This window comes from Lonchura striata, chromosome 18 (genome assembly GCF_050655825.1).
Source record: "Lonchura striata isolate lonStrDom1 chromosome 18, ASM5065582v1, whole genome shotgun sequence".
Lineage (NCBI taxonomy): Eukaryota > Metazoa > Chordata > Aves > Passeriformes > Estrildidae > Lonchura > Lonchura striata.
The window spans coordinates 2,431,437-2,453,834 of record NC_140720.1 but is presented as its reverse complement, the minus strand read 5'-3'; the positions used below and the strand labels follow the sequence as shown (position 1 = coordinate 2,453,834).

The 22,398-nt window shown below is 63.7% G+C and overlaps 3 protein-coding genes and 1 long non-coding RNA gene across 8 annotated transcripts; 3 read left to right on the top strand and 1 right to left on the bottom strand.

The window, feature by feature from the left end:
• Positions 1 to 447: 447 nt before the first annotated feature.
• Positions 448 to 2,020, bottom strand: LOC146765808 (uncharacterized). Its single transcript, XR_014949283.1, has 2 exons — positions 1,710 to 2,020; positions 448 to 754 (listed from the first exon to the last, which is right to left on the bottom strand). It is a non-coding gene; the product is annotated as an uncharacterized LOC146765808 (long non-coding RNA).
• A 4,068-nt stretch (positions 2,021 to 6,088) lies between these two features.
• On the top strand, positions 6,089 to 7,933 carry RPL38 (ribosomal protein L38). Its single transcript, XM_077787400.2, has 5 exons — positions 6,089 to 6,393; positions 6,611 to 6,642; positions 6,883 to 6,943; positions 7,523 to 7,645; positions 7,836 to 7,933. The coding sequence occupies exons 1-5, from the start codon at positions 6,333 to 6,335 to the stop codon at positions 7,859 to 7,861; spliced, it is 303 nt and encodes a 100-aa protein (XP_077643526.1). The 5' UTR covers positions 6,089 to 6,332; the 3' UTR covers positions 7,862 to 7,933.
• Positions 7,934 to 8,560: 627 nt separating this feature from the next.
• Positions 8,561 to 15,856, top strand: TTYH2 (tweety family member 2). Of its 2 annotated transcripts, none has more exons than XR_014949282.1 (14): positions 8,561 to 8,708; positions 9,267 to 9,439; positions 10,626 to 10,737; positions 11,649 to 11,869; positions 11,948 to 12,043; positions 12,126 to 12,198; positions 12,283 to 12,352; positions 12,496 to 12,551; positions 12,631 to 12,723; positions 12,797 to 12,889; positions 12,970 to 13,112; positions 13,208 to 13,393; positions 13,473 to 13,974; positions 14,782 to 15,856. XR_014949282.1 is itself a non-coding variant. In XM_077787401.2 (14 exons), exons 1-14 carry the CDS (start codon positions 8,580 to 8,582, stop codon positions 14,857 to 14,859), a joined length of 1,602 nt encoding a protein of 533 aa, XP_077643527.1. In that variant the 5' UTR covers positions 8,561 to 8,579; the 3' UTR covers positions 14,860 to 15,856. The 2 variants fall into 2 exon arrangements, 1 of the variants encoding a protein (XP_077643527.1); XM_077787401.2 differs by having other exon boundaries at positions 13,473 to 13,551.
• A 218-nt stretch (positions 15,857 to 16,074) lies between these two features.
• Positions 16,075 to 22,283, top strand: DNAI2 (dynein axonemal intermediate chain 2). 4 transcript variants are annotated; one of them, XM_085556621.1, is made up of 12 exons: positions 16,075 to 17,010; positions 17,368 to 17,529; positions 17,610 to 17,731; positions 18,252 to 18,394; positions 18,904 to 19,017; positions 19,874 to 20,013; positions 20,202 to 20,324; positions 20,511 to 20,737; positions 20,869 to 21,004; positions 21,078 to 21,224; positions 21,316 to 21,530; positions 21,611 to 22,283. In XM_085556621.1, the coding sequence occupies exons 1-12, from the start codon at positions 16,828 to 16,830 to the stop codon at positions 22,176 to 22,178; spliced, it is 2,280 nt and encodes a 759-aa protein (XP_085412747.1). In that variant the 5' UTR covers positions 16,075 to 16,827; the 3' UTR covers positions 22,179 to 22,283. The 4 variants fall into 4 exon arrangements, with proteins under 4 accessions (XP_085412747.1, XP_021389894.2, XP_085412746.1 ...); XM_021534219.4 differs by having other exon boundaries at positions 21,333 to 21,530; positions 21,611 to 21,840; XM_085556620.1 differs by having other exon boundaries at positions 21,333 to 22,281.
• The last annotated feature ends 115 nt before the right edge of the window (positions 22,284 to 22,398 follow it).

Sequence of the window (22,398 nt, the reverse complement as noted above, 5' to 3'; positions counted from 1 at the left end):
CCTGCGTACCATCCCAGTGACAGAATAGTCCCTGAATCCCACCCCAGTGACAGAGTGATCCCTGTGTCCCATCCCAGTGACAGGGTGATGCCGGTCCCTGTGTCCCACCCCAGTGACAGGGTGATCCCTGTATCCCATCTCAATGACAGGATGGTACCTGTGTCCCACCCCAGTGACAGAAGGGTCCCTGTGTCTCATACCAGTGACAGGGTGGTCCTTGCATCCCATCCCAGTGACAGGGTGGTCCCTGTGTTCCACTGCAGTGACAGAACAGTCCCTGCATCCTGTCCCAGTGACAGAGTGATCCCTGTGTCCCATCTCAGTGACAGGGTGGTCCCTGTGTCCCATCTCAGTGACAGGGTGGTCCCTGTGTCTCACCCCAGCGACAAGGCTGTGCTCGTCCCCTGCCTGTGCCATTGCCATTCCCCCCTCGCGCCACCAGGCTGATTTATGGAATCTCTGATTTATGGAAGCACAAGGATGCAATCAAGGCCGCGGCCCCGGAGGACGCGGCGGAGCTCGGACCGGGAGCCCGCGGCGGCGGAATGCCGATGGGGAGCGGGGCGGCGGGGCCCGCCGGGAAGATGGATCTCTGCTCCCGTGCCTGGAGATGCTCGCGGCAGGGCTGGAGGAGCGGGATGTGCTCCTGCTAATGGGCATGTGGTGTCAGGAGAGGGGACGCGCTGCATCCATAACGCCGGTGACAAATGCCATCCCTCCGGGAAGGAGCCTCCGAGGCGATGCAAATATCTCCCTGCAAAGACAACAGCGGCGTGGCGAGTGACAGGATTTGTCACCGGCTCCTGGGAAGGCGGCAGAGCCGCGCAGCCTCTGCCCTCGCCTCTGGGGAGCCCTGGGCACCCCGCTCCCCCCTCGATGCCGACACCCCGGCCCCGAGCAGCGATTCCCGGCGGCGATTCCCGGCCCGTGCCGGCTCCTCTCGCCTGACGCGAGCGGATTTTGGGAAGCAGTGGGTGGCGAGGGAGTACAGCTGCCGCTAAGTTATCCAAACGATTTATCTTAAGATTCATCCAGAATTCATGGCGCGGGAGCCTGGGCCGTGTCGGCCGTTAATATTCATGCGGATTCGGAGCAGCGTTAATCACGGCCGCTGACAATTGGCACTTCCCTTAATTGCCCGTGCAGCCGGCTCTGCCCGCCGCGTCCCTCCCCCTCCGGCCCCCCGGGATGGGTGCACGGTCACTGAATGTCCTCGCCCGGCTTTTTGTCCCCGTCTGGGTGTGGCAGGAGGGGCTGGTCCCCAACTCCCCGCTCGGAGCATCCCCAGCGCCCCGGGCTGAGCATCGCTGCGCCCGCACCGAGCTCGGGGGCCTGGCGCATCCCCGGGGGCTGTCGCTGTCACATCCCAGCGCGGGGACACGCATCTGGATCCCGGAGGAGCCGTGCCCTCGCTGCCGCTGTCTTCGTGGAGCATCCCCTGGATCCTGGGACAGCCTTATCCCACCGTGGGGACACGCGTGTGGGTGCAGCAGAGCTGTGTCCCCGCTGTGTCCCCGCCGTGTCCCCGCCGTGCCCGTGGCTGCTGGAGCATCCCCGGCACCCCGGGGCGGGCGGTCCTGGAGCAGCTCCCAGCGCACCCCGGCGCCCTCCCGCTCCTCCCCGGCACATGGAGACGTGTCGGGAGCGCGGCGGGGCCGCGGCCCGGCTGCCAGCCCGCCGGCTGCGGCCGCGGCCGTGGCTGGCGTTACCTGTCACCGCTGTCACTCCGCTGCCATCCCGCTGCCATCCCGCCAGCTGCTGCGGCGCGCCCGCGGAATGCCAATGAGGATCCGGGAGCCGAGAGGCGCCCCGGGGATGGGGGACAGCGTGTGCCACCGGCAGGGGTGGCAGCTGCCCCCAGCCAGGCGCTGAGACTCCCTGGTGACAGCCAGCGAGGTGGCACACGGCGGTGTCGCCAGCACGCACAGCCTCCCCGTCCCCTGGCAGGACACAGCCGTGGGGTCACTCTTGGGGCCCTGCACCCCAAAAGCAACTCCGGGAAGCAGCACATGGGGCTGGGACCCTCCCCCCATCCCATCCATCCCCCCGCAGAGCCAAAATAATCCCAAAAAACCCCTCAAACCCCGCCCCCAAAGCCTGGTGCCCCTCTCGCTGCTGCGGCTCTGGGCGGGTTTCAGCTGTCCGCGCGCTCTAATTGTCCTAATTAGATCGACAGGTTTTGATGAAGGTTTCACAAGGAAGCAGAAAGCGGGGAGGCAGGAGGAGATAATGGAATCGCAGATGACATTCCCGTCACCCAGCCTCTCCCACCGCCGCTGCTGCAGCCCGGTCGGAAAATTATGCGGAAGGGGGGAGGAAAATTATCATAATCTTCCTCTGCAGGATGAGACCAAATTCGGCTGGAGCCGAGAGGGGTGACAGGGAGCTGCTCTGTCCTCACCCGGCAGTGCCACCACGGTGTCACCCACCCGTGTCACACTCCACGTGCCGTGGTGCCAGCACCCACCGGGGCCTGGTCCGTGCCCGCCTGGCACTGCCCGCCCGTGGCAGCCCCATGGTGGGTGGGGGCTCCCTGCACCCCATCAGGTCCTGGATGTGTCCTGTGTCATCGCCGGGTCGCTACTGGTGACCCCGGTGGGTTTGGGGACATTGGGGGACATGTGAGGGACACACAGCACCTCACAGAGCAGATCCCCTCTGAGGGGCACAGAGGGGGACATTGGGGTGTCACCCCCCGGCTCCAGCTTCCCACAGCCCCCAAAACAATGGGAGGCAAAGCAGGGGCCGCTCCCCATCCGGATGCTGCTCCTGGCTCCCGTCTGGATGCTCTGCCCGGGCAGGATCCAGCCCAGCCCATCCCTAATTTAAAAATATCTCTGTATTCCAGAGCTTCCAGCAGTGCCCGGCGCCTGCAGGAAAACTTCCAGCCCGGTTTCCCCCTGCTCTGGCCACGCTGCGGTGCCAACTCCAAACCCCCAGCCCTGTGCTCCCCCTTCCCCAAATTTGTTGCCTCATTTCCAGGGCATTTCCATGAAAACAGGCGCTTTGTTTCTTGGGATTCAGCTCTGCCCCCGCTGCCTGTTCCCCCCTCAGCCTTTGTCCTCCACAAACAGGGAACAAAGGGGGAAGAGACAGGAAAACACCACGGAGCCTCCAAAAGGATTGGTTTGGGCCCCAAATTGCCCAAACAGATTGGTTTGGGCCCCAAATTGCCCAAACAGGCTGGTTTGGGTCCCAAATTGCCCGGTGTGAGCCGGGCTGATGGATGGGCCCAGGAGCTGCCCCAGGAGCCGATTGATGGCCCGGCACCGAGAGCTGAGCTCGCAGGAAAATGAGAGTGAAGGGGAGAAAAGAGGGAAATAGGGAGAGGTTCCTGTCCCTGCTAGTGCTAAGGGAGGGCAATCCACCTTTCTCCTCTGCTAAACTCGGGGAGAAATCAATTCCTGCTGCAGTTTGTGCCCAAATCTCCAGTGAACGTGTCCTGTCGTGTCTGCTGCTCCCTCTGCCAGCTCCCACCTCCACCTCCCGCACAATCGCTGTTCTGAGGGTTCCTTTACCAAGGAACAAACCAGGTGACAGTGACAGAGGTGCCAGCGTGGTGCCACCACCCTGGGCACGGTGTGGGGACACCCTGCTCTGTGTGTACAGCTGGGATTCTTCTGTTGGGAAGAATTCACGGGGAATTCCTTCCTGGAAGGAGCTGCCCATGGAGGTTTGGAGTGCCCATCCCTGGAGGTGCCCAAGGAAGGGCTGGAGGTGGCACTCAGAGCTCTGGGCTGGGGACAAGGTGGGGATCACAGCTTGGATTCTCTCCTGGAGGTCTTTTTCCACCTGATGGTGGGATTCTGCCGGGCGCTGGGCTGCACGGCTCCACCTGCCACACCCCAGCCGTGTCTCAGCCACTCGTGTCCCCCCCGGCTCCTCTCGGCCCAAACTGGGGCTCCAGTCCCGTTCCCGAGGACAGGGACACCTCCCGTGGGACCCCGAAACTGCGGCTGGCTGTAGAACCATGGAATGGTTTGGCTTGGAAGGACCTCAAAGCTCACCCAGTTCCAGCCTCGTGCTGCCAACACTGATAAGGTGATAAGGTGATTGATAAGGTGATAAGGTGATTGAGAAGGTGATAAGGTGATTGATAAGGTGATAAGGTGATTGAGAAGGTGATATCATCAGCGGGGACACCCTGCGGCACCTCCCTGCCCCCCGCGGGGGCTGCTGGGGTCCCTGGGGTCCCCAGGGGGGCCGAGGGACAGAGCCGGACCTGTGTGCCAGGTCCCCCAGGTGCCCCCCAGTGCCACCAGGTGCCCAAGGGCACCCGCAGCTCCTGGGAGGGGTGCTGGGAACGCTGGGGTGCCTTGGGGTGCCTCTGGAATCCCGTTTTTCCTCCATGTGGCTCCAAGGATTCTCTCTGGAGCTGCTGGAGAAGAGGAGGAGGAGGAGGAGGAGGAGGAAGGGGCAGGGTCCCCACTGTCCTCACAAACCCCACAGCAAGGGGCTTCAGGGCACCCCAAAACCACGAGGTTCGACCCCCCCCCCCCCCGCCCCACCCCCCGATCCTTTCACGGCGCTTCCCGAGCAGAATGCGAAGGATTTTTTAATCTAAATCTGGCAGTCGGAGGGTGAATTAAGGCCGTTAATTGAATTTCCTCCGGCGGCGGAGCCGGGCCGGGGGGAGGCGGCAGGAAGCGCATTTGATGTCTTAGAAAAGCTGCGGATTCCGAACGTGGTGGGGTTTGGGGTTGGGATTTTTTAATTTTATTATTTTTTTTTTAATTTAAAGTCGGTCGTAAAAAGAGCCCGACTTTGAGGAGCTAACGACTCTCATGAATTATTTTTGTTGATTTAGGCACCCACTCGGCTTTAAATATTATTAATAAAGGAAAAGTGATGACTTTCCCTGGAGAATGACGCCGCCCCGGGGGTGCAGGGGAGGGGGGACAGGCACCAGCCCCTTCCCCTGCTCCCACGGCGAGGCCGAGCTGCGTTTTGGGACACAAATGGGATTGTGGATGGACAAGGAGCCGGCTGGAATGGCCCCTCCGGAGGGTCAATGGCTCAGGGCGCTGATGGCCACCAGGGACCAGCGGTGACCCTCAGGGTCCTCTCTGGGGCCGGGGCTACTTCACATCTTCATTAATGACACAAATGAAGGGATCACCAAGTGACGGAATGGTTTGGGTGGGAAGAAACCCTAAACTCATCCCATTCCACCCCCTGACACCTTCCACTATCCCAGGCTGCTCCAAAACACCCAACCCCGCGGCCGCTGCCGGGGATGGGGCAGCGAGTGGAACAGGGTGAGCCTTAAGGTCCCTCCCAACCCGAATCATCCCGTGATCCCACAAAATCCCGGGATTCTGGGGTGCCTGGACGGTGCCTCAGCCCCATTCGGCGTCAGCATTCAGCCCCGGTGCCAGAACGGGCGCTTTTCACGCCACTTTAGTTTTATTGTTATGCCAAAAGCTTTAATTCGGGGCTGTCGTCCTCCCGCGCCGCTGATTTACGCCGCCAGGGGTTTAATTACACCATTCAGCATTTCTTAAAACATGAAAAACCGCTCGAGTTTGGGAGCAATTAAAAGGCAGCGGAGTAGATCAGCCCATCAGAGAGGAGATAAGTAAATCAAACCATTAAAAAGCTGGTTCGGCGGCGAGGGAGAAGGGTCCCAGCCCAAATCCATCTCCCGGCTGGGAGCCCTGGGCTGGCAGCTGCGGGTTTCACCCCAGTAAATGGGCTTGGAGCGATACTGGGAGCTCCTGGGGGGTTGTGACACATTGGGAGCGTCCCAGCAGCCCCAAAAGCCGGGCCAGCCGCACCCGGGGCTCGGCAGGAGGGGACGGGGACGGGGACGGGGATGGGGATGGGGATGGGGACGGGGATGGGGACGGGGATGGGGATGGGGACGGGGATGGGGACGGGGATGGGGACGGGGATGGGGACGGGGATGGGGATGGGGATGGGGACGGGGATGGGGACGGGGATGGGGATGGGGATGGGGATGGGGACGGGGATGGGGATGGGGATGGCGTTCTGCCTCCCGGGGGTCCTGCCCGGCGTTTTGGGGCGGTTCGCGCGGCTTTGGGGCTTTCGGCGGGATCGAAGCTCTCTCTTGCGGCAGACCCGATCCATTGCAGCCCTGCCCGGGTTACCGAGCGCGGCACCTCCCGGGGCTCCGCGGGGCGCAACCCCGCACGGACCGTCCCCAGAGATGCTGCGGCTCGGGAAACTGCGGGAAGCCCGCCCTGCCCGGCAGCTCCCGGCCGTGCCCAGCCGCCCGTCCCCGCCGCCCGCACCGGGGCTGAGCCGCCGCCGCCGCCTCAGCGCCGCCGCCGCCATCCGATGCTTTTTGTCCGCCGCCCGCGCCGTAGGAAATGAACCGTGCCGGATGCGGAAGTGCCGCCTCCACTTCCGGTTTGTTCGCAGCGGCTGCGGGTGAGCCATGGCGGCCGGGGGGAACCGGGCTGGAGCGGGGGGGGGGGTGCCCAGGGGAATCCGCCGCCATCCGCGGCCTCGCGGCACCGGGCGGCCCCGCGGCGGATCGGAGCGGGGGAGGGGGCGCGGGGACACCCGATGGCGGGCGGGGGGCGGGGGCGGGGGACGCGATGGCGAGGGGATGCGCTGACACCATCTTGGCCCGTTTCTGCCGCAGGTTGGAGTTGTCGAAGCCGGGCTGGGACCATGGTGAGGCTGGAGCGGCAGGGAGGGGAGGGAGGGGTCCCCGAGTGAGGGAGGGGCGGCTCCGGGGGTCTCTGGGGTGCAGGGCGGGTCTGCGGCTGCGGAAGGAGCAGAGCGCGTCCCCGGCGGGGCTGCAGGCCCGCACGCTGTCCCTGCCCGTGGCACCGGCTGCACCCCGGTGAGCTTTGGGGGCCCTTCCAACGGGGGGCATTCCGACATTGCACGAGCTTGTGTTTGGCTCCGCAGCCTCGCAAGATTGAGGAGATCAAGGACTTCCTGCTGACGGCGCGGCGGAAGGACGCCAAGTGTGAGTGGGGGGCTCTGGGCAGGGCTGGGGCTGCGCTCGGGGGGCTCCTTGCCCGGGGAACGCCGCGGGCTCGGGGCTGGCCCGGTGTGGCTGTGCCTCCGTGACCCAGGTCGCTCCTGTGGGGCTCCAGGGGGGTTTCCCGGGGAATGCTGTTCCCAGCTGTGCATTCCCACCGCGGCTCCCTGGCAGCAATTCCCAAATATTCCCCTGCTTTGTGGGGTGGTGCCGTGTGGAGTGCTGGAGTTCTGTCACCACAGGTGATTGATTCGTCATCCTCAACGGGAGATTGTTGTTGCCACCACAAAATGAGGATGATTGAGGATAATTTAACCGTGTCTCACTGTTGAGCAACACGGGAAGAGTTTTCCCTCTTCTCCCTCTTGTTTGGAACTGGCTGTCGCAGAATCTCTCAGGAATCCTGCGAGAAGGGAGAGTTGAGCACTGGGAGAGCCCTCACAGAGCTTTTTCCTCCCCATCCTCGCTCTGGATGGAGCTGGAGGTTTCTGCACGGGGCGGGCAGTGGATTGGCTTTCCCAGGGCTGACATTGGGGTGTCCCTGCTGTCCCCTCCACCCCACAGCTGTCAAGATCAAGAAGAACAAGGACAATGTGAAGTTCAAGGTGCGCTGCAGCCGGTACCTCTACACCCTGGTCATCACCGACAAGGAGAAGGCTGAGAAGCTGAAGCAGTCCCTGCCCCCAGGTATCCTGGGAGTCTCCTGTTGGGTTGGGATTGAGGAGTCCCCTCCCTGTGGAAGGGTCCCTGGAATTGGTGTCACCACCAGTGCCTGGCCTGGGTCACTGCGTGGTGTTCCCCCGGGGCTGGAGGGCTCCAGGCACCCCTGCCGTGCCTGAGCCCTCCCCAAAGTCCATGTCCTCTCTCTCCTCCCCAGGTCTGGCCGTGAAGGAGCTGAAATGAGCCGGGACCAGCTGTGTACCTGTTGGATTCTCTGTGTTTGTTAAAAGAAATAAAAAACTGTTCCTGGTGTCACGTTTGCTGTTTCACAACTTGCTGTTCCTGGCCCTGCAGCCACTCTGGGCGTCCTGGGGCTGATGTTGCTCCCAGCAGAGGGGCGCAGGGGCCGGTTCTGGTACCTGTGGGCACGGAGGAGTCACCATACCTGGGGCCACCATTGTTGTGGTGGCGCTGGGGTGGCAGCTGGGGAGGGGGCCAGCGGGACCTGGGGCTGGCCCGCAGGGTGTCCTCTGCGCGGTGTCCTCCGCAGCAGGGCTGCAGGTGCTGTACTGCCCCTACAGCAGGGGGTTGGGGCGCGGTGTCGCCGTGCGGGGTTGTCACCGTGCGGGGCTGTCACCGTGCGGGGCTGTCACGGTCCGGGGCTGTCACCGTGCGGGGCTGTCACCGTGCGGGGCAGTCGCGGTGCGGGGCTGTCACCGTGCGGGGCTGTCACGGTGTGGGGCTGTCACCGTGCGGGGCTGTCACGGTGCGGGGCTGTCGCCGTGCGGGGCTGTCACCGTGCGGGGCAGTCGCGGCGCGCCGTCCCTGCCGGGCGGGCGGGGCGGGGCGCGGGGCGGTGCCGGTGGGCGGCTCCCGGGGCGTGTCCGGGGCGGGCGGGCAGAGCCCGCGGCGTGGCGGCACCGCCGCCCCCCGCCCGGCAGCGCGGCGACCCCGGCCCGCCATGGGGCCCGGCCGCGCCGATTACCTGGCGCCCTGGTGGGCGGCCTGGCTGCACGGGCTCCCGCACCGCGGCCCGCGCCTGCAGCCCGTGCCCAGCGCCTTCCGCCCGCAGGACCCCGACTACCAGCAGGTACCGGGCGGGACCCCCGCGCCCCCCGCGCCCCCCGCGCCGCGTCCCGCTCGCCCCGCGCCCCCCGCGCCGCTCGCCGCCCTCTCCCTTTGTGCGCTCTGATCTCTCGGCGCACAAAGCGCCTTTCATCGCCCGGCCCCCCCCGGGCGCCCGGCACCGGCACCCCGGCCCCGCCGCTGCCCTCCCGGCCTCACCGCCCCCTCCGCTGCTCCTCAGCCCCCGCCTGCCCCCGGAGCGGCCGCGGGCATCCCGGGGCACAGCCCGCCGTGACCCTGCGTGCGGAGGGGGCGCAGCGCCGCGGTCCCGGTGCCCACCGTCCCGGCAAGGGGCGGCTGCACCGCCGGCTCGGCCACCGCGGCCTGGGGGCCCTGCGTGGGAATGGGGACGGGGACGGGGACAGGGACGGGGACGGGGACGGGGACAGGGACGGGGACGGGGACGGGGACGCTTCTTCCTCTTCCTCATGTGACAGTCCCGTGGGGCGCGGAACGCGGCCGCATCCCAGCCACGCGAGCGGGTCACGGGCACGGCTGCTGATTGTCCCCTCTCTCCTGCCAGTCGCTGCTTTTCCTGGGCTTGGTGGCCGCCGTGTGCCTCGGCCTCAACCTCCTCTTCCTCACCGTGTACCTGATCTGCCTGTGCTGCTGCAAGAGGGACCAGGACCCCGAGACCAAGCGGCCCCACTCGTGTTGTGTCACCTGGATGGCCGTCACCGCCGGGCTCATCTGCTGGTGAGGACGGGGACAGGGACCTGCTGCTGTCCCCCTGTCACAGAGGGGACTCTGCGCTCCAGCCACGAGCCGCTTTAATTAGATCTGTGCAGTAAATGTGCTCCATCCCTGCCTCCTCCCGTGCAGCTGCTGGGGCAGCCCCAGGGAGCAGCTGCGGGCCAGCCCCAGCCCCGTGTCCCTGTCACGGCTGTGCCGCCTTCCCGGCTAATCCCGGGCGGGAGCGCAGCCGGTCGCTAATCCCAGCCCAGAGCAGATGGCGGGCGGCAGCGTGACCCAGCTGGCAGCTCCCCTGTGCCCGACCTTAATTGCAACCACAACAATTAGACAACGGGACGCTTCTTCACCCAGCGCCGCTCTGGGGCTTTCCAAGCCCACCTCGGCTTGGGGCGGCCGTGGCTGGGAGGATCCCCAGGGCGGCCATCCCAAATGTCCCCCGGCGTGGCCAGCCTGGGGGGGAGCAGGATGGGCCGTGAGCCCCTTCGGCTGCCTGGCCACGACCCTCGCTCCAGACAAAGGGAGCTGTGCTGGGGCGGAGCGTGATGGCTGCCTGCGAGCCTCGCAGGGAGCAGGGAAACAGGGAGACGGGGAAACGGCACTGATGAGCTCAGCAAGCTCCCAGCCATGGCAGGGGGCCACTCTGCAGCTCCTGGGGGCTTCAACCCCCCCAGCAGCCGGTTGGTGGCCGTCCAAGGGCTAATGCTGGCCATTAGCAGGCTGGTGTCTCTCGGTTGTACCGGGGTTTGGCGAGCACCGTGTGCACCGGCCACGCGTGGGCACGTGCACAGCCAGGACACGGCCGTGGGCACCTCTGTCCTCAGAGCCAGCTCTGAGCTCCATCCCAGCTGCATGGGGAGCTCTGCAGCAGCTGCAGGGAGCTCGCCACAGGGCCTGGAGCCACGGCGCTTCCAGTGGATTCCCCTAATCTGCCTGGCCCAGCCCCTCCGCCCTCAATCTCCCGGGGTTTGGCAGGAGGAGCTTCCAAGCCACCGTGCCCACGGAGCAGCTCTGGCTGCTGGCTCTGGAGCAGGTTCCATCATGGTGCTGTCCCTGTCCCCCGTCTCTGCCCGGCCGTTGGTGGGCTGTCCCCCAAAAGCAGGGGAGTGTCCCCTGTCCGGCCAGCGTCGCAGGGGGAGCGTGTCCCTCCCCTCTCAGACCCCTCTCATCAGGGTCCCCTCTCTGCCCACAGTGCGGCCGTTGGCATCGGCTTCTATGGGAACAGCGAGACCAACGACGGGGTTTTCCAGCTGCTCTATGCCCTGGACCATGCCAACCAGACCCTGACTGGCATCGACTCCCTGGTAGGGCCATGGCCCCCAGGGTGCCTCAGCGCCCTGTTCTGGGTTTGGGAAGCACCAGGGAGGGACGTCCGGCTGCTCCGGCCGAGCCCCCGGGGTGGCTGTGCCGGCCGAGCGCGGGAGGGTGACGTCACCCCACAGAATGGGACCTTTGTGGCCCAGCAGGGCCGGGCCGGGGCCGTGGCAGGGCTGTTCTGAGGGCACTGCGGGCTGGGGTGGAGCTGCTCTCCTGGAGAAAGCGTTCCAGGGATGGCACACACGGCCCTGCCAGGCTGCTGGGTGCTGACCATCCAGGGTACTGACCATCCCAGGGCACTGACCATCCAGGGCACTGACCATCCCAGAGCACTGACCGTCCCAGGGCACTGACCATCCCAGGGGCTGACCATCCCGGGGACTGACCATCCAGGGCACTGACCGTCCCAGGGCACTGATCATCCAGGGGACTGACCATCCTGGGGCACTGACCATCCCGGGGACTGACCATCCCAGAGCACTGACCATCCAGGGCACTGACCATCCCAGGGACTGACCATCCCAGGGACTGACCATCCCAGGGACTGACCATCCCAGGGCACTGACCATCCCGGGGACTGACCATCCCAGGGACTGACCATCCCAGGGCACTGACCATCCAGGGGCACTGACCATCCCAGGGCACTGACCATCCAGGGCACTGACCATCCCAGAGCACTGACCGTCCCAGGGCACTGACCATCCAGGGCACTGACCATCCCAGGGCACTGACCATCCCAGGGGCTGACCATCCCGGGGCACTGACCATCCCAGGGCACTGACCATCCCGGGGACTGACCATCCCGGGGCACTGACCATCCCAGGGGCTGACCATCCCAGGGCACTGACCATCCAGGGGACTGACCATCCCAGGGCACTGACCATCCTGGTGGCCGCAGGTTGCCAGCACCACGCTGCAGATGCAGGGAGCGCTGGAGCAGCACCTGGCACGGCTGAACGAGCTCCTGGCCTCGCGGGGGGATTACCTGCAGACCCTCAAGTTCACCCAGCAGCTGGCTGGCAGCATTGTCCTGCAGCTCCAGGGGCTGCCGGCCTGGCGGGGTGTCAGCGCTGACCTCACCGAGCTGTCGGGACAGGTGGCCTATGTCGAGTATTACCGGTGAGCTCCAGCGTCCTGGGATGTCCCAGAGGGGCTGGGGAGGTGGCCATGTGTGACAGAGCCTTCCTCTACACCCAGGTGGTTGGCTTACCTGCTCTTCTTCATCCTCGTCCTCACCGTCTGCCTGCTGGCCTGCCTGGGGCTGGCCAAGCACTCCCGCTGCCTCCTGCTCATGTGAGTACCCTGGGCACGGCCTCGGGGGGCTCAGGGGACCCCCAGCCATGCTCCCCACTCGTGCTGCCCACTCTCCCTGCAGGATGCTGTGCTCTGGGCTGCTCATGCTGGTCCTCAGCTGGGCCTCCATGGCCGTGGACACGGCGGCCGCGGTGGTGAGTGGGGCAGGAGGGGAGGGAAGGGCTGCCTGGGGCTGTGCCGAGCGCTGCGGCCGTCAGTGACGTCCCTCTGCCCCACAGGGCACCAGCGACTTCTGCGTGGCCCCGGACAAGTTCATCATGAACCAGACGGATGATGAGATCAGCGCAGGTGAGGGCTGGCTGTCAGGTGGAGGCAAGCACGGGCAGGACCCCAAAACCCACCTGGGGGTCCAGTGCCCCCCACTGCCACTGTCCCGCCACAGCTCCCTGTGCCCCAGGGTGCTCCTGCTGACATTCCCATTCTCTCTGCAGAGGTGGTTCATTATTACCTGTACTGTGACCAGAGCCTGAGCAGCCCCTTCCAGCAGGTACAGGGGGGTTGGGCACCCCTTTGGTGCTGCCTGGGGCTGGTGGGGGTCTGTGACTGTTCCCCACTCCCCCCTGCAGGCTCTCACCATGTTCCAGCGCTCGCTGACCACCATGCAGATCCAGATCCAGGGACTCATCCAGTATGCACTGCCCCTCTTCCCCACAGCTGAGGTACAGGAGGGGCGAGCAGGGATCCCCATCCCTCTCTGCTCCCCAGAGCTGCCTAACCCCCCTTTTCCCACAGAAAGACCTGCTGGGGGTCCAGAAGCTCCTCAACTCCTCGGAGACCAGCCTGCACCAGCTGACAGCCCTGCTGGACTGCCGGGGGCTGCACAAGGTGAGGGGGGAGCTGACTGGGGACCACCTCTGGGGTCCCCCTGCGGTGCCACCAGCGCTGCCCTGCCTGTGTCCCACCAGGATTACCTGGATGGCCTCATCGGGATCTGCTACGACGGCGTGGAGGGGCTGCTCTACCTGGGGCTCTTCTCCCTGCTGGCGGCCGCTGCCTTCTCCACCGTGATCTGCGCGGCCCCGCGCGCCTGGCAGCAGCTGGCCGGGCGGTGCGTGTGCCCCCAGACCCCTGCCCTCACCCTGGGCACACACACACCCCCGCTTTGGCAGCCGGGGCGCGAGTGCCAGCGCCTTGTCCCCGCAGGGAGCGGGACTACGACGACATGGACGAGGAGGACCCGTTCAACCCCCAGGCGCGGCGCATCGCGGCGCACCGCCCGCCCCGGGGGCAGCTGCGCAGCTTCTGCAGCTACAGCAGCAGCCTGGGCAGCCAGAGCAGCCTGCAGCCCCCGGCGCAGACCGTGTCCAACGCCCCCGTCTCCGAGTACATGTGAGACCCCCCGAGCCCCCAGCATGGTCAGGGAGCCCTGCTGGGGACGGGGGTGACGGGGGTCTCGCTGTGCCCCCAGGAACCAGGCCGTGCTCTTCGGAGGGAACCCCCGCTACGAGAACGTGCCCCTCATCGGCAGGGGCTCTCCTCCCCCCACGGTACGATGGGCGGCCGAGGCCAGACCCTTGTGACACCCCGGGGAGGTCACTCTGCATCTGCTGGGGAGGGCAGGGACAGGAGATCCTGGTCCCTCCTGCCCAGGCCTAGCGCCATTCCCAGCCACCCGCGGGGAGGGGGCACAGCCACATGCTGGGGGACACCAAAAGAAGCCTCCCCTCCCTCCCTTCCCTGTGCTTCCTCTCCATCCTGGCTCTCAGAGGATGCTCCTCGCAGTCTCACCCTTTACATTCCCATTTCCCTGCTCGTTAATCCTGCCCTGTCTGGTATTGCTGCTTCATTTTTTTATTCCTTGTCTTTTTTTTCCCCCTTTTTTTTTCTTTGTTTTTTCTTTTTTTTTTTTTTTTTGTGATTTCTTTTAATTTTTTGCATCCATTATTTTGGAGCTAAGTTGCCCATCAAGAGTAAGTTCAGCCCCTTCCTTCTCCCTCCTTATCCCGGGGCAGCAGCCAGGTTCTCCCCTCCTCCTCACCCTTCCACACCTCCCACCATCCCCTTTTCCTGCTTGGCTTTTGGGGTGCAGAGACTCAGGGAGGGGGGAAAGGTCCCTGTCTCCATCCCTGCAGCAGTGAAACCCCTCCCAGGCAGGATATGGCTCCAGGAATGCTGCCATGGCAGGAATACTGTCACTCTCCTCCAGGGAATGATTTTTTCTGTCAGGTGGAAGCTTGGATCCCATCTCCCAGACCTGGCAGCTGGCGAGAGCCTCCTCCCAGGGGGGGAACACGAGTGGGGGGATTAATTGGAACGCTTCTCCCAGCCCTGAATAGTCTAATTTACCCTGGATTCAGATCCCTGAGGAAAGGCTTTCTGAGTCCAGAATAACAAACTCGGAATAATCTTCCTTAATGCCTGCCCGGGATGATGCTCCCTGCTGGGAAATCCTGGAGGAATGTGGTCTGGGGAGGGGCTGGAGGCTTGGGCTCGCTGGCATCCTACAGACACACCCCCACGGGCAGATTTGGGATGAATTTGGGAAGGTGGATGAACCTGGGAAGGGACAAAGCAGAGCTGGATGGGCTGGAAGGGTTTTGGCTGGGAGAGGGGGGGTTTTGTCTCCCCCAGCCCTCAGGGGCTGAGAGCAGGCTCTGACCCTTTCCGTGCCCACCTGGCAGATTAATCCCAAATTAATTTGGGATTAGCCCAGATGGGAACGCCCCACGGGGCTGCGTGGGGCCTTCTGGGGTGCTGACCCCCGTGTGCCCCCCCAGTACTCCCCGAGCATGAGGGCCACGTACCTGGCGGTCACCGATGAGCACGTGCGGCACCGTGGCGACTTCCCGGCCTAGGAGGACATCCCGCCGGGAAACCAAAGAGCCTGGAGGGAGAGCACGGGGTAGGAGACACGGCAGGGCTGGAGGATGAGCCTGGAGCCCTCCAGCAGCCGCTGCCCTGGGCACCCCGCGTCCTGCTGCCCCACGGAGCGCAGGGGGCTCTCCGCCGGCTCCTGCTGTCCCCGCGGCAGCTCGGAACGTTCCGGAGCGCAGAGCCCGGGCCAGGCTGCCCCGGGGTGCGGGCAGGGGCAGCACCAACCACTCGTGATGCCAGCCCCTTCCCGAGCCCTGCCCCAGCGCCCCTCGCTGCCCCAGCCTTCCCGGGATGAGGAATCACCGATGTTTTGGCCTTGCTGGTTTCCCTGCGCTTCGCCCCCGGGATTTGGGAGGTGCTGGCTCTGTTCCAGGAAGGGGTCGCTGCAGTGGGGTTTGTAGCGGGTTTTTGGGGTGGGTTTAGGCTCTTTTTGGCTCCCCCCCCGGGCAGGTTTGGGCTGGGGCAGGCTCCCCTCCTCCTGCAGCCCTGGAGTGGTCACACGTCCCCTGGGAGAGGGACGAGAGCTGCTGGGAAGGGACAACATGGACCTGCCAGCCTGGGAGGCTCATCCAGCATTTCCAGGGCTCCAGGGTGAGCAGCTGGGAGAGCAGTGCGAGCTGAAGGTGGCCCTTTGGGGCTGCCCTTTGGCACACGGATCCCCAGGAAAGCCCCTTCCCCCTGGAGCAGGGATGGACCCCCCGCCCCACCCACCCAGACCCAAAGGGTGCAGACAGGGCCAGGACATGCCCCTGACTCCTCGTCTCCGTATTCCCTGTGACTAGCATCCCTCCCCTTGGCGAAATTCCGAGGGATTTTTGTTTATTTTTTTGGCTTTTAACGTTTCCATGTACCGGTACTGGTAGAAGAGCTGTTGTAACCGCATGTGAACTAACAGAAGGGCTCCGGCTGGGAGCTGGAGTCCGGCTGGATTTGTTTGTGCCCTCTTGGGGAGAAAAGATAATAAACATTTGGACTAAACCGCCGTCTCCCGTGCGGGTTTTTGGGGGGATAATCATTTTTTTGGGGGTTATTCCGTGTTCTGGGCGCTTCCGCTTTGACCTTCCCAACACGGCGGGAGGTCACGTGACGCCGCGCGCCGCCGCCATTGCGGGGAGGTCGGGGTCACGTGACGGCTGTGCCGACGTCACGTGACGGGCGTCACGCGGTTGCCTGGCAACGGCGACGCGGCCCCGGCCAGGCCGCGCCGGGAGCGGGACGGGAACGGGACCGGAACGGGACCGGAGCGGGACCGGAACGGGACCGGAGCGGGACCGGAGCGGGACCGGCGCCTCCGCGGGGTCCCGAGTCCCCCTGGCTGCTGCAGCACTCCGTCCCTGTGCCTCAGCTCCGTTGTGGCGCTCCCTCAGGCTCTCGCTGCCTCTCAAGTTCCCCCCTGTGCGGCATCCCTGCTCGCATTTAGGGTTTGCCGAGGTTCCCATTCTCTTTGGGATCTTCTGGGGCTTCCTGAGCTTCTTGTTCCCTTCTGGGACATTCCCAAGGACCACACAGTCTTCTGAGGCTCTAGAGGGTCCCCGCTCCCTTTTGGGTTCCTCTATCCAAGACCCCATTCCCTTTTGGGGTGCCCGAGGTTCTCAGTCTATTTCAGCATCCTCCCTCTCCAGGGTCTGTGTTTACATTTGGGTCTCCTTGAGGTTCCAATTCTTTTTTGGGGCTCTTCATCCCTGAAACCCTCACTCCTTCTTGGAGCTCCCTGAGATCCCCGCTCTCCATCCCTGAAAACCCCACTCCCTTTTGGGATCCTCTCAGAGGCTCCCACTCTCCTTTGGAGCTCTCTCTTCCTCCCTGAGGCCCCTGCTTCCTTTTAGGCCTCCCCAAGGCCTTCCATCCCCTCTGGAGCTCTCCATCCCTGAGGCCCCCTCTCCTTTTTGGGGCTCCCTTGGAGGCCCCTCCCTCCCCAGCCCTCCCAGTCCTGTCCATTCCCTCCCACCATGGAGATCAAGTACGAGTACTCGCGGAAGCGCAGCGAGTTCGGGCGGCCCTGCAGCTTCTCGGACCTCCTGGCCGAGGTGACCGTGGACATCCCGCCCGACCCCAGCCTGGCCGACGACTTCATCCCCCAGGACCCCGTGGACTTCGGTGTGCAGGAGGGTCCCCTCATGGCCGTGCACGAGGTACAGGGACACCCCCTGGCCGGGTGAGGGGATGTCCCGGCGTGGCAGCCATGCGGGGGGCAGCTGGCCCGAGGGGACAAGGTGTGACAGGCACCTCGTAGCAGGTTTTGGGGTGGCTTTAGGCTCTTTTTGGCTCCCCCGGGCAGGTGTGGGCTGGGGCAGGCTCCCCTCCTCCTGCAGCCCTGGAGTGGTCACACATGCCCTGGAAGAGGGACGGGAGCTGCTGGGGGATCCCTGGGAAGGGACAACATGGACCTGCCAGCCTGGGAGGCTCATCCAGCATTTCCAGGGCTCCAGGGTGAGGAGCTGGGAGAGCCCTTTTGGGCTCAGGGCCTCTGACCCCTCCTCTGTGTCCAGGTGAACACGGAGCGGACTCAGGTGTCCAGCCGGGGTGTGAACCACGTGGAGGGCGGCTGGCCCAAGCACATCGACCCCAAGAACTCGGAGCTGACCTCCCGCTACCGGGAGGAGGTGGAGAGGGAAGAGGTCTACACCAAGACTATCCAGCGCCTCGGCTTTGTAAGAGCCTGCCCTGATCCCCCCCAGACCCCCCGCGCCCCCCAGAGCCCCCCAGAGCCACGGCCGTGCTGTCCCTGCAGGTGATGGAGCACTACATCAGGCAGAACAACACCATCGACATCTACGAGGAGTATTTTGAGGAGGAAGAAGAGGAAGAGGAGGAGGAGGAGCATCCCTCAGCCAAAACCATAAATGTCATCAGGTAGCGCAGCTGGGGGGGGGGGGGTTCACCAGAGCCTCAGTGGGGTCAAACAACCTTCCAAGAAAATGGGAGAACATTATGAGTTAAATTCCAGTGGGTTTGGGATGGTCCTGGTGCAGTCTGTGGGGGGAGAGACCAGCTGAAGCCTTCCTGTCCCACCACTCCCTGCTCAGGTGATTTGGGGATGGGAACCAGGGTCAGACTCAGCTCTGAGCATCTCCTCACGGTGCTTTTGGATTTTCCTTCTTATTGTTGGTGCCTCAAAGGTTAATTTCCACCATCAGGGGTGTTTAGGAGTCAGATCCAGTAAGATAATTGGATTTTTAGAAAGGTATTACTGGAAAGACGATGAAATCATCAACTCTTTCCCCCGGCCCGACCACTCAGGAGAATCATTTCCTGCACTCAAGGCTTGAGGGCTGCAGATTGGTTTCCTTGTGGTTCCCACAATTCCCTCTGGGAGATGTTCATCCCGGGGCTTTGCAAACTGACCCGTCCTGGCTGATGTGTCACCCCAAAGGGACCCCAACACGCCCAAGAGGATGGCCACGCACCTCTCCTGGCACCCCGACAGCAACAGGGCCGTGGCTGTGGCTTATTGCAGCCTGGACTTCCAGGACAGCAGGAAGGACATGAACTCTGATTCCTACATCTGGGATCTGGGTAAGGGCAAGGCCAGACCCACCAGGCGAGGGGGGAAGCATTTGTGTCTCAGAGATGGGGATGAGGCCTTGCAGCACCCCGGGGAGGGTCACTGGGGGAGCCTCAGTGCAGAAACAGGGAGAAATGGGAGCTGGGAGGTGGGAATAACCACTGAGGTCCCACTCCACGCTCCCCAGCTGTGCCAGGCAGCAGAGCCTCACCTGAGGTTCTTGTGTTGATGTGGTTCAGCTGGTAATGGAGGGAGGAAGAGGCAGCAGGAGCCCGGGGTGAGACTTGCCCTGATCTGTCCAAGCCTGCCTCACACCTGATGTGTTTTGGAGTGAAAAGGACAAAGAAGAAGGCTGGGAATGCAGATTTGTGTACTGAGGGTCTGTCCCCAGGCCAGCTCCTGGTGACACAGGCACCTCATCCTGCACAGCCGTGTCAGGGAACAGGGCGGGCACAGCAGGGTGGGCTGGGGGCTGCTTTTGTGGGGCTGCCTTCACCGTTCACTCATCCCTCCTTGGCAGAAAAACCCTACAGCCCAGAGCTCACCCTCAAGCCCTCGTCCCCTGTGGTGACCCTGGAGTACAATTCCAAGGACTGGCATCACGTGCTGGGAGGCTGCTACAACGGGCAGATAGGTGAGGGTTAACCCTGCTCCGGCCTGGCTCCTGCCCTGCTGCACGGCCAGCAGCACTGGGAGCACAGCGGGAGCCCTGGGATTCACCTGTGGGCAGCTGTGTGCTCACCAGGGACCAGAGGACACCTGCCAGGGAGCCCTGCACAGCGCAGGGATGGAGAGATGGATGGATGGATGGATGGATGATGGATGGATGGATGATGGATGGATGGATGGATGGATGGATGGATGGATGGATGGATGATGGATGGATGATGGATGGATGGAGGGATGATGGATGGATGGATGGATGGATGGATGGATGATGGATGGATGATGGATGGATGGATGATGGATGGATGGAGAGATGGATGGATGATGGATGGATGGACGGATGGATGGACGGATGGACGGACGGACGGACGGATGGATGGATGGATGGACGGATGGACGGACGGATTGATGGATGATGGATGGATGGATGGATGGATGGATGATGGATGGATGGAAGGATGGATGATGGATGGATGATGGATGGATAGATGGATGGATGATGGATGGATGGAAGGATGGATGGATGATGGATGGATGGATGGATGGATGATGGATGGATAGATGGATGGATGGATAGATGGATGGATGGATGGATGGATGGATGGATGATGGATGGATGGAAGGATGGATGGATGATGGATGGATGATGGATGGATCCAGGGGATGAGCAGGATGGGTGCTGTGCTCCCACCTCTCCCACCACCCTGGATGATCTCTGGGAAGCACTGGGTGAGGTTTGCTCCCTGTTCCAGCTTGGACACTGGGGAAAACATGACAAGGAGAGGAGAAAGGATCTGGGCAAGAGCTTTTCTTTTCCTTCCCAGTGTATTGGGACACCAGGAAAGGGGGGCTGCCCATGGAGATGACCCCTGTGGAGTTCAGCCACAGGGACCCCGTGTATGGAGCGTGCTGGCTGACCTCCCGAACAGGGACCGAGTGCTTCTCAGGCTCCACTGATGGGCAGGTGAGGGGCTGCAACAGGGGAAGGCGCCAGGGGCTCCTGAGGGTTCCTGAAGGATCTTCCTGGGACTGCTCCGCCCTTCAGCAGCACAAGATCCCTGTCTCCCAGCATGGGGCAGCTGTAGGACTGCCAGCACCTCTGACTGTGCTGGGAGCAGCCCCCACAGCCCCTGCCACGCCTTGTCCCTGCAGGTCCTGTGGTGGGACATCCGCAAGATGTCGCAGCCCAGCGAGAGGCTGGTCTTGGACATCACCCGGCAAGATCAGCTCAAGGACGCTCTGGGTGCCATCTCCCTGGACTTCGCACCTGTCTTGGTGAGTGTTCCTGTGCCCACCAGCCACACCCCGACCGGGCAGGAGGGGGAGCCCAGCCCAGGGGTTTCAGTCCCTGAACCCCCACGGTGCTGGTGGGGTTCTGGCTGCAGCGGGATCCCCCGTTGCCCCCCACACCATGGGGTCTCCCTCCTGCTGACAGCTGCACCCTCCTGCTCCCACCCCCAGCCCACCAAGTTCCTGGTGGGCACAGAGCAGGGCATCATCATCTCCTGCAACCGTGACGCCAAGACACCTCCCGAGAAAATCGCCAACATCTTCAGAAGCCACATCGGGGCTGTCTACAAGGTGACCAGGAACCCCTTCTTCCCCAAAGTCTTCCTGTCAGTCGGTGACTGGACTGCTCGGATCTGGACAGAGGAGCTCAATGATTCATCATCAATTATGGAGACCAAGTAGGTGTCAGAGGGTGTTTACTCAGCCAGAAATCATCCCCAGGGTGGGTGGCAGAGGGTTCTGGTCAGCTCTGGGCTGGTGACCGAGGCAGGGCTGTGCCAGCGTGGCTGAGGGCTGGCTCTGCTGGCAGGTACCACACCTCCTACCTGCTGGACACCTGCTGGAGCCCCATGAAGCCGGCCGTGTTCTTCACTGCCAGGTCAGACGGGACCCTGGACATCTGGGACTTCCTCTTCCACCAGAAGGAACCTTCCCTCAGCCTCAAGGTGGGTCCCCAGCACCTCTGCGACCCAACATCAGCCCAGGGCTGAGTGTCACCCTGCTGTGGCCTGTCCCCAGGTGTCCAACGATCCCCTGCTCAGCCTGAGCTCTCAGGACAATGGGCGCATCATTGCCTGTGGCACCCGGCAGGGCACTGTCTCCCTCCTGGAGATCTCCCCAGGGCTCTGCACCCTCCGGAAGAACGAGAAGACCCTGACCTCCTCAGTATGTGCCAGACCCCAGCCCCACTCTGCCTGCAGCCCTGCGCTGTCCCCAGACACATCGCAGGGTGCCCTGTGTCCCCCTTGGCCCTCAGCCCCACATCTGCCCCAGATGTTCGAGCGGGAGGCGAGGCGGGAGAAGGTCCTGCAGGAGAAATATCGGGAGCGGCTGCTGCGGGAGCAGGAGCAGCTGCGGGCCCAGCCAGAGGAGCAGGAGGATCCCCAGCAGGTGTTCAAGCAGGCCCAAGCAGATTTCCTCTCCAGCATCAAGGCAGAGCGGCGGCGGAGGGGCCTGGAAGGCCCCAGAGAGGTAACGGGGAGGGGACAGCCTGGCCACCACGGCAGGGACCCCAGCAAGGGCAGGGGACAGGGTGAACCTCTGTCGTTCAGGATGAAGAGGGTGAGGCAGCTGCCCAGGAGACAGCATAGGAGGATGCCAAGGTCAGTGTGCTCCAGCTGCACCTTCCTTTCCCCTCCGTGCCAGAGCTGCTGCAGGGACGAGGCCACCGTCCCCGAGCCAGGCAGATCTCCTGGGCTCTCTGCTCTCCTGGGGGACCCTGCACAGCCCTCTTACCTTTGCATCTTTATTTTCTTTGGTGTGAATAAAGTGGTGCTTCCCACCTCACATTTCCTCTTTTGTCACAGCAAGATCGAGCAGAGGGTGGGAAAGTCAAGTCCTCCTGCTCCTCCTCTCCTTTCCTTGACCCAGGACACTCAAAGCCAGTGGCTGAGTACAGCCAAGCACCCAGGGCAGCACAGGGTGTCCCTCAGTGTCCCCAGGCCATGGAGCAGGGCACAGCAGGGTGGCTGGTGGCAGCAGGGGGCCCCAGTCCCCTCTGGGCCATTTGTGTCCCCACAGGAGCAGCCCCAGGCTGGGTTATCAGTGCTGGGTAAACACAGCCCTGCTGGTAGAACCGGCAGCCACCCCGACTCCTCGCCCCCCTTAATTAATCATTAACAAGCTGCCAGCAGCACTGTCGAAGCACTGTCACAGCGATGGGCACATCACACAGGTGGCTCTCTGTGGGCTGAGGGGGAGCCCCCAGCAGGACCCTTTCCCAGGTTCTGCTCGGGGGCTGAACACACCCATGGGTGAGCAATGCCAGGACAGAGTTCAGGGGCCATCACCCCCCCAAAGCCATCCCAAGCAGGGACCCACATCCCCACAGGGAAATGCA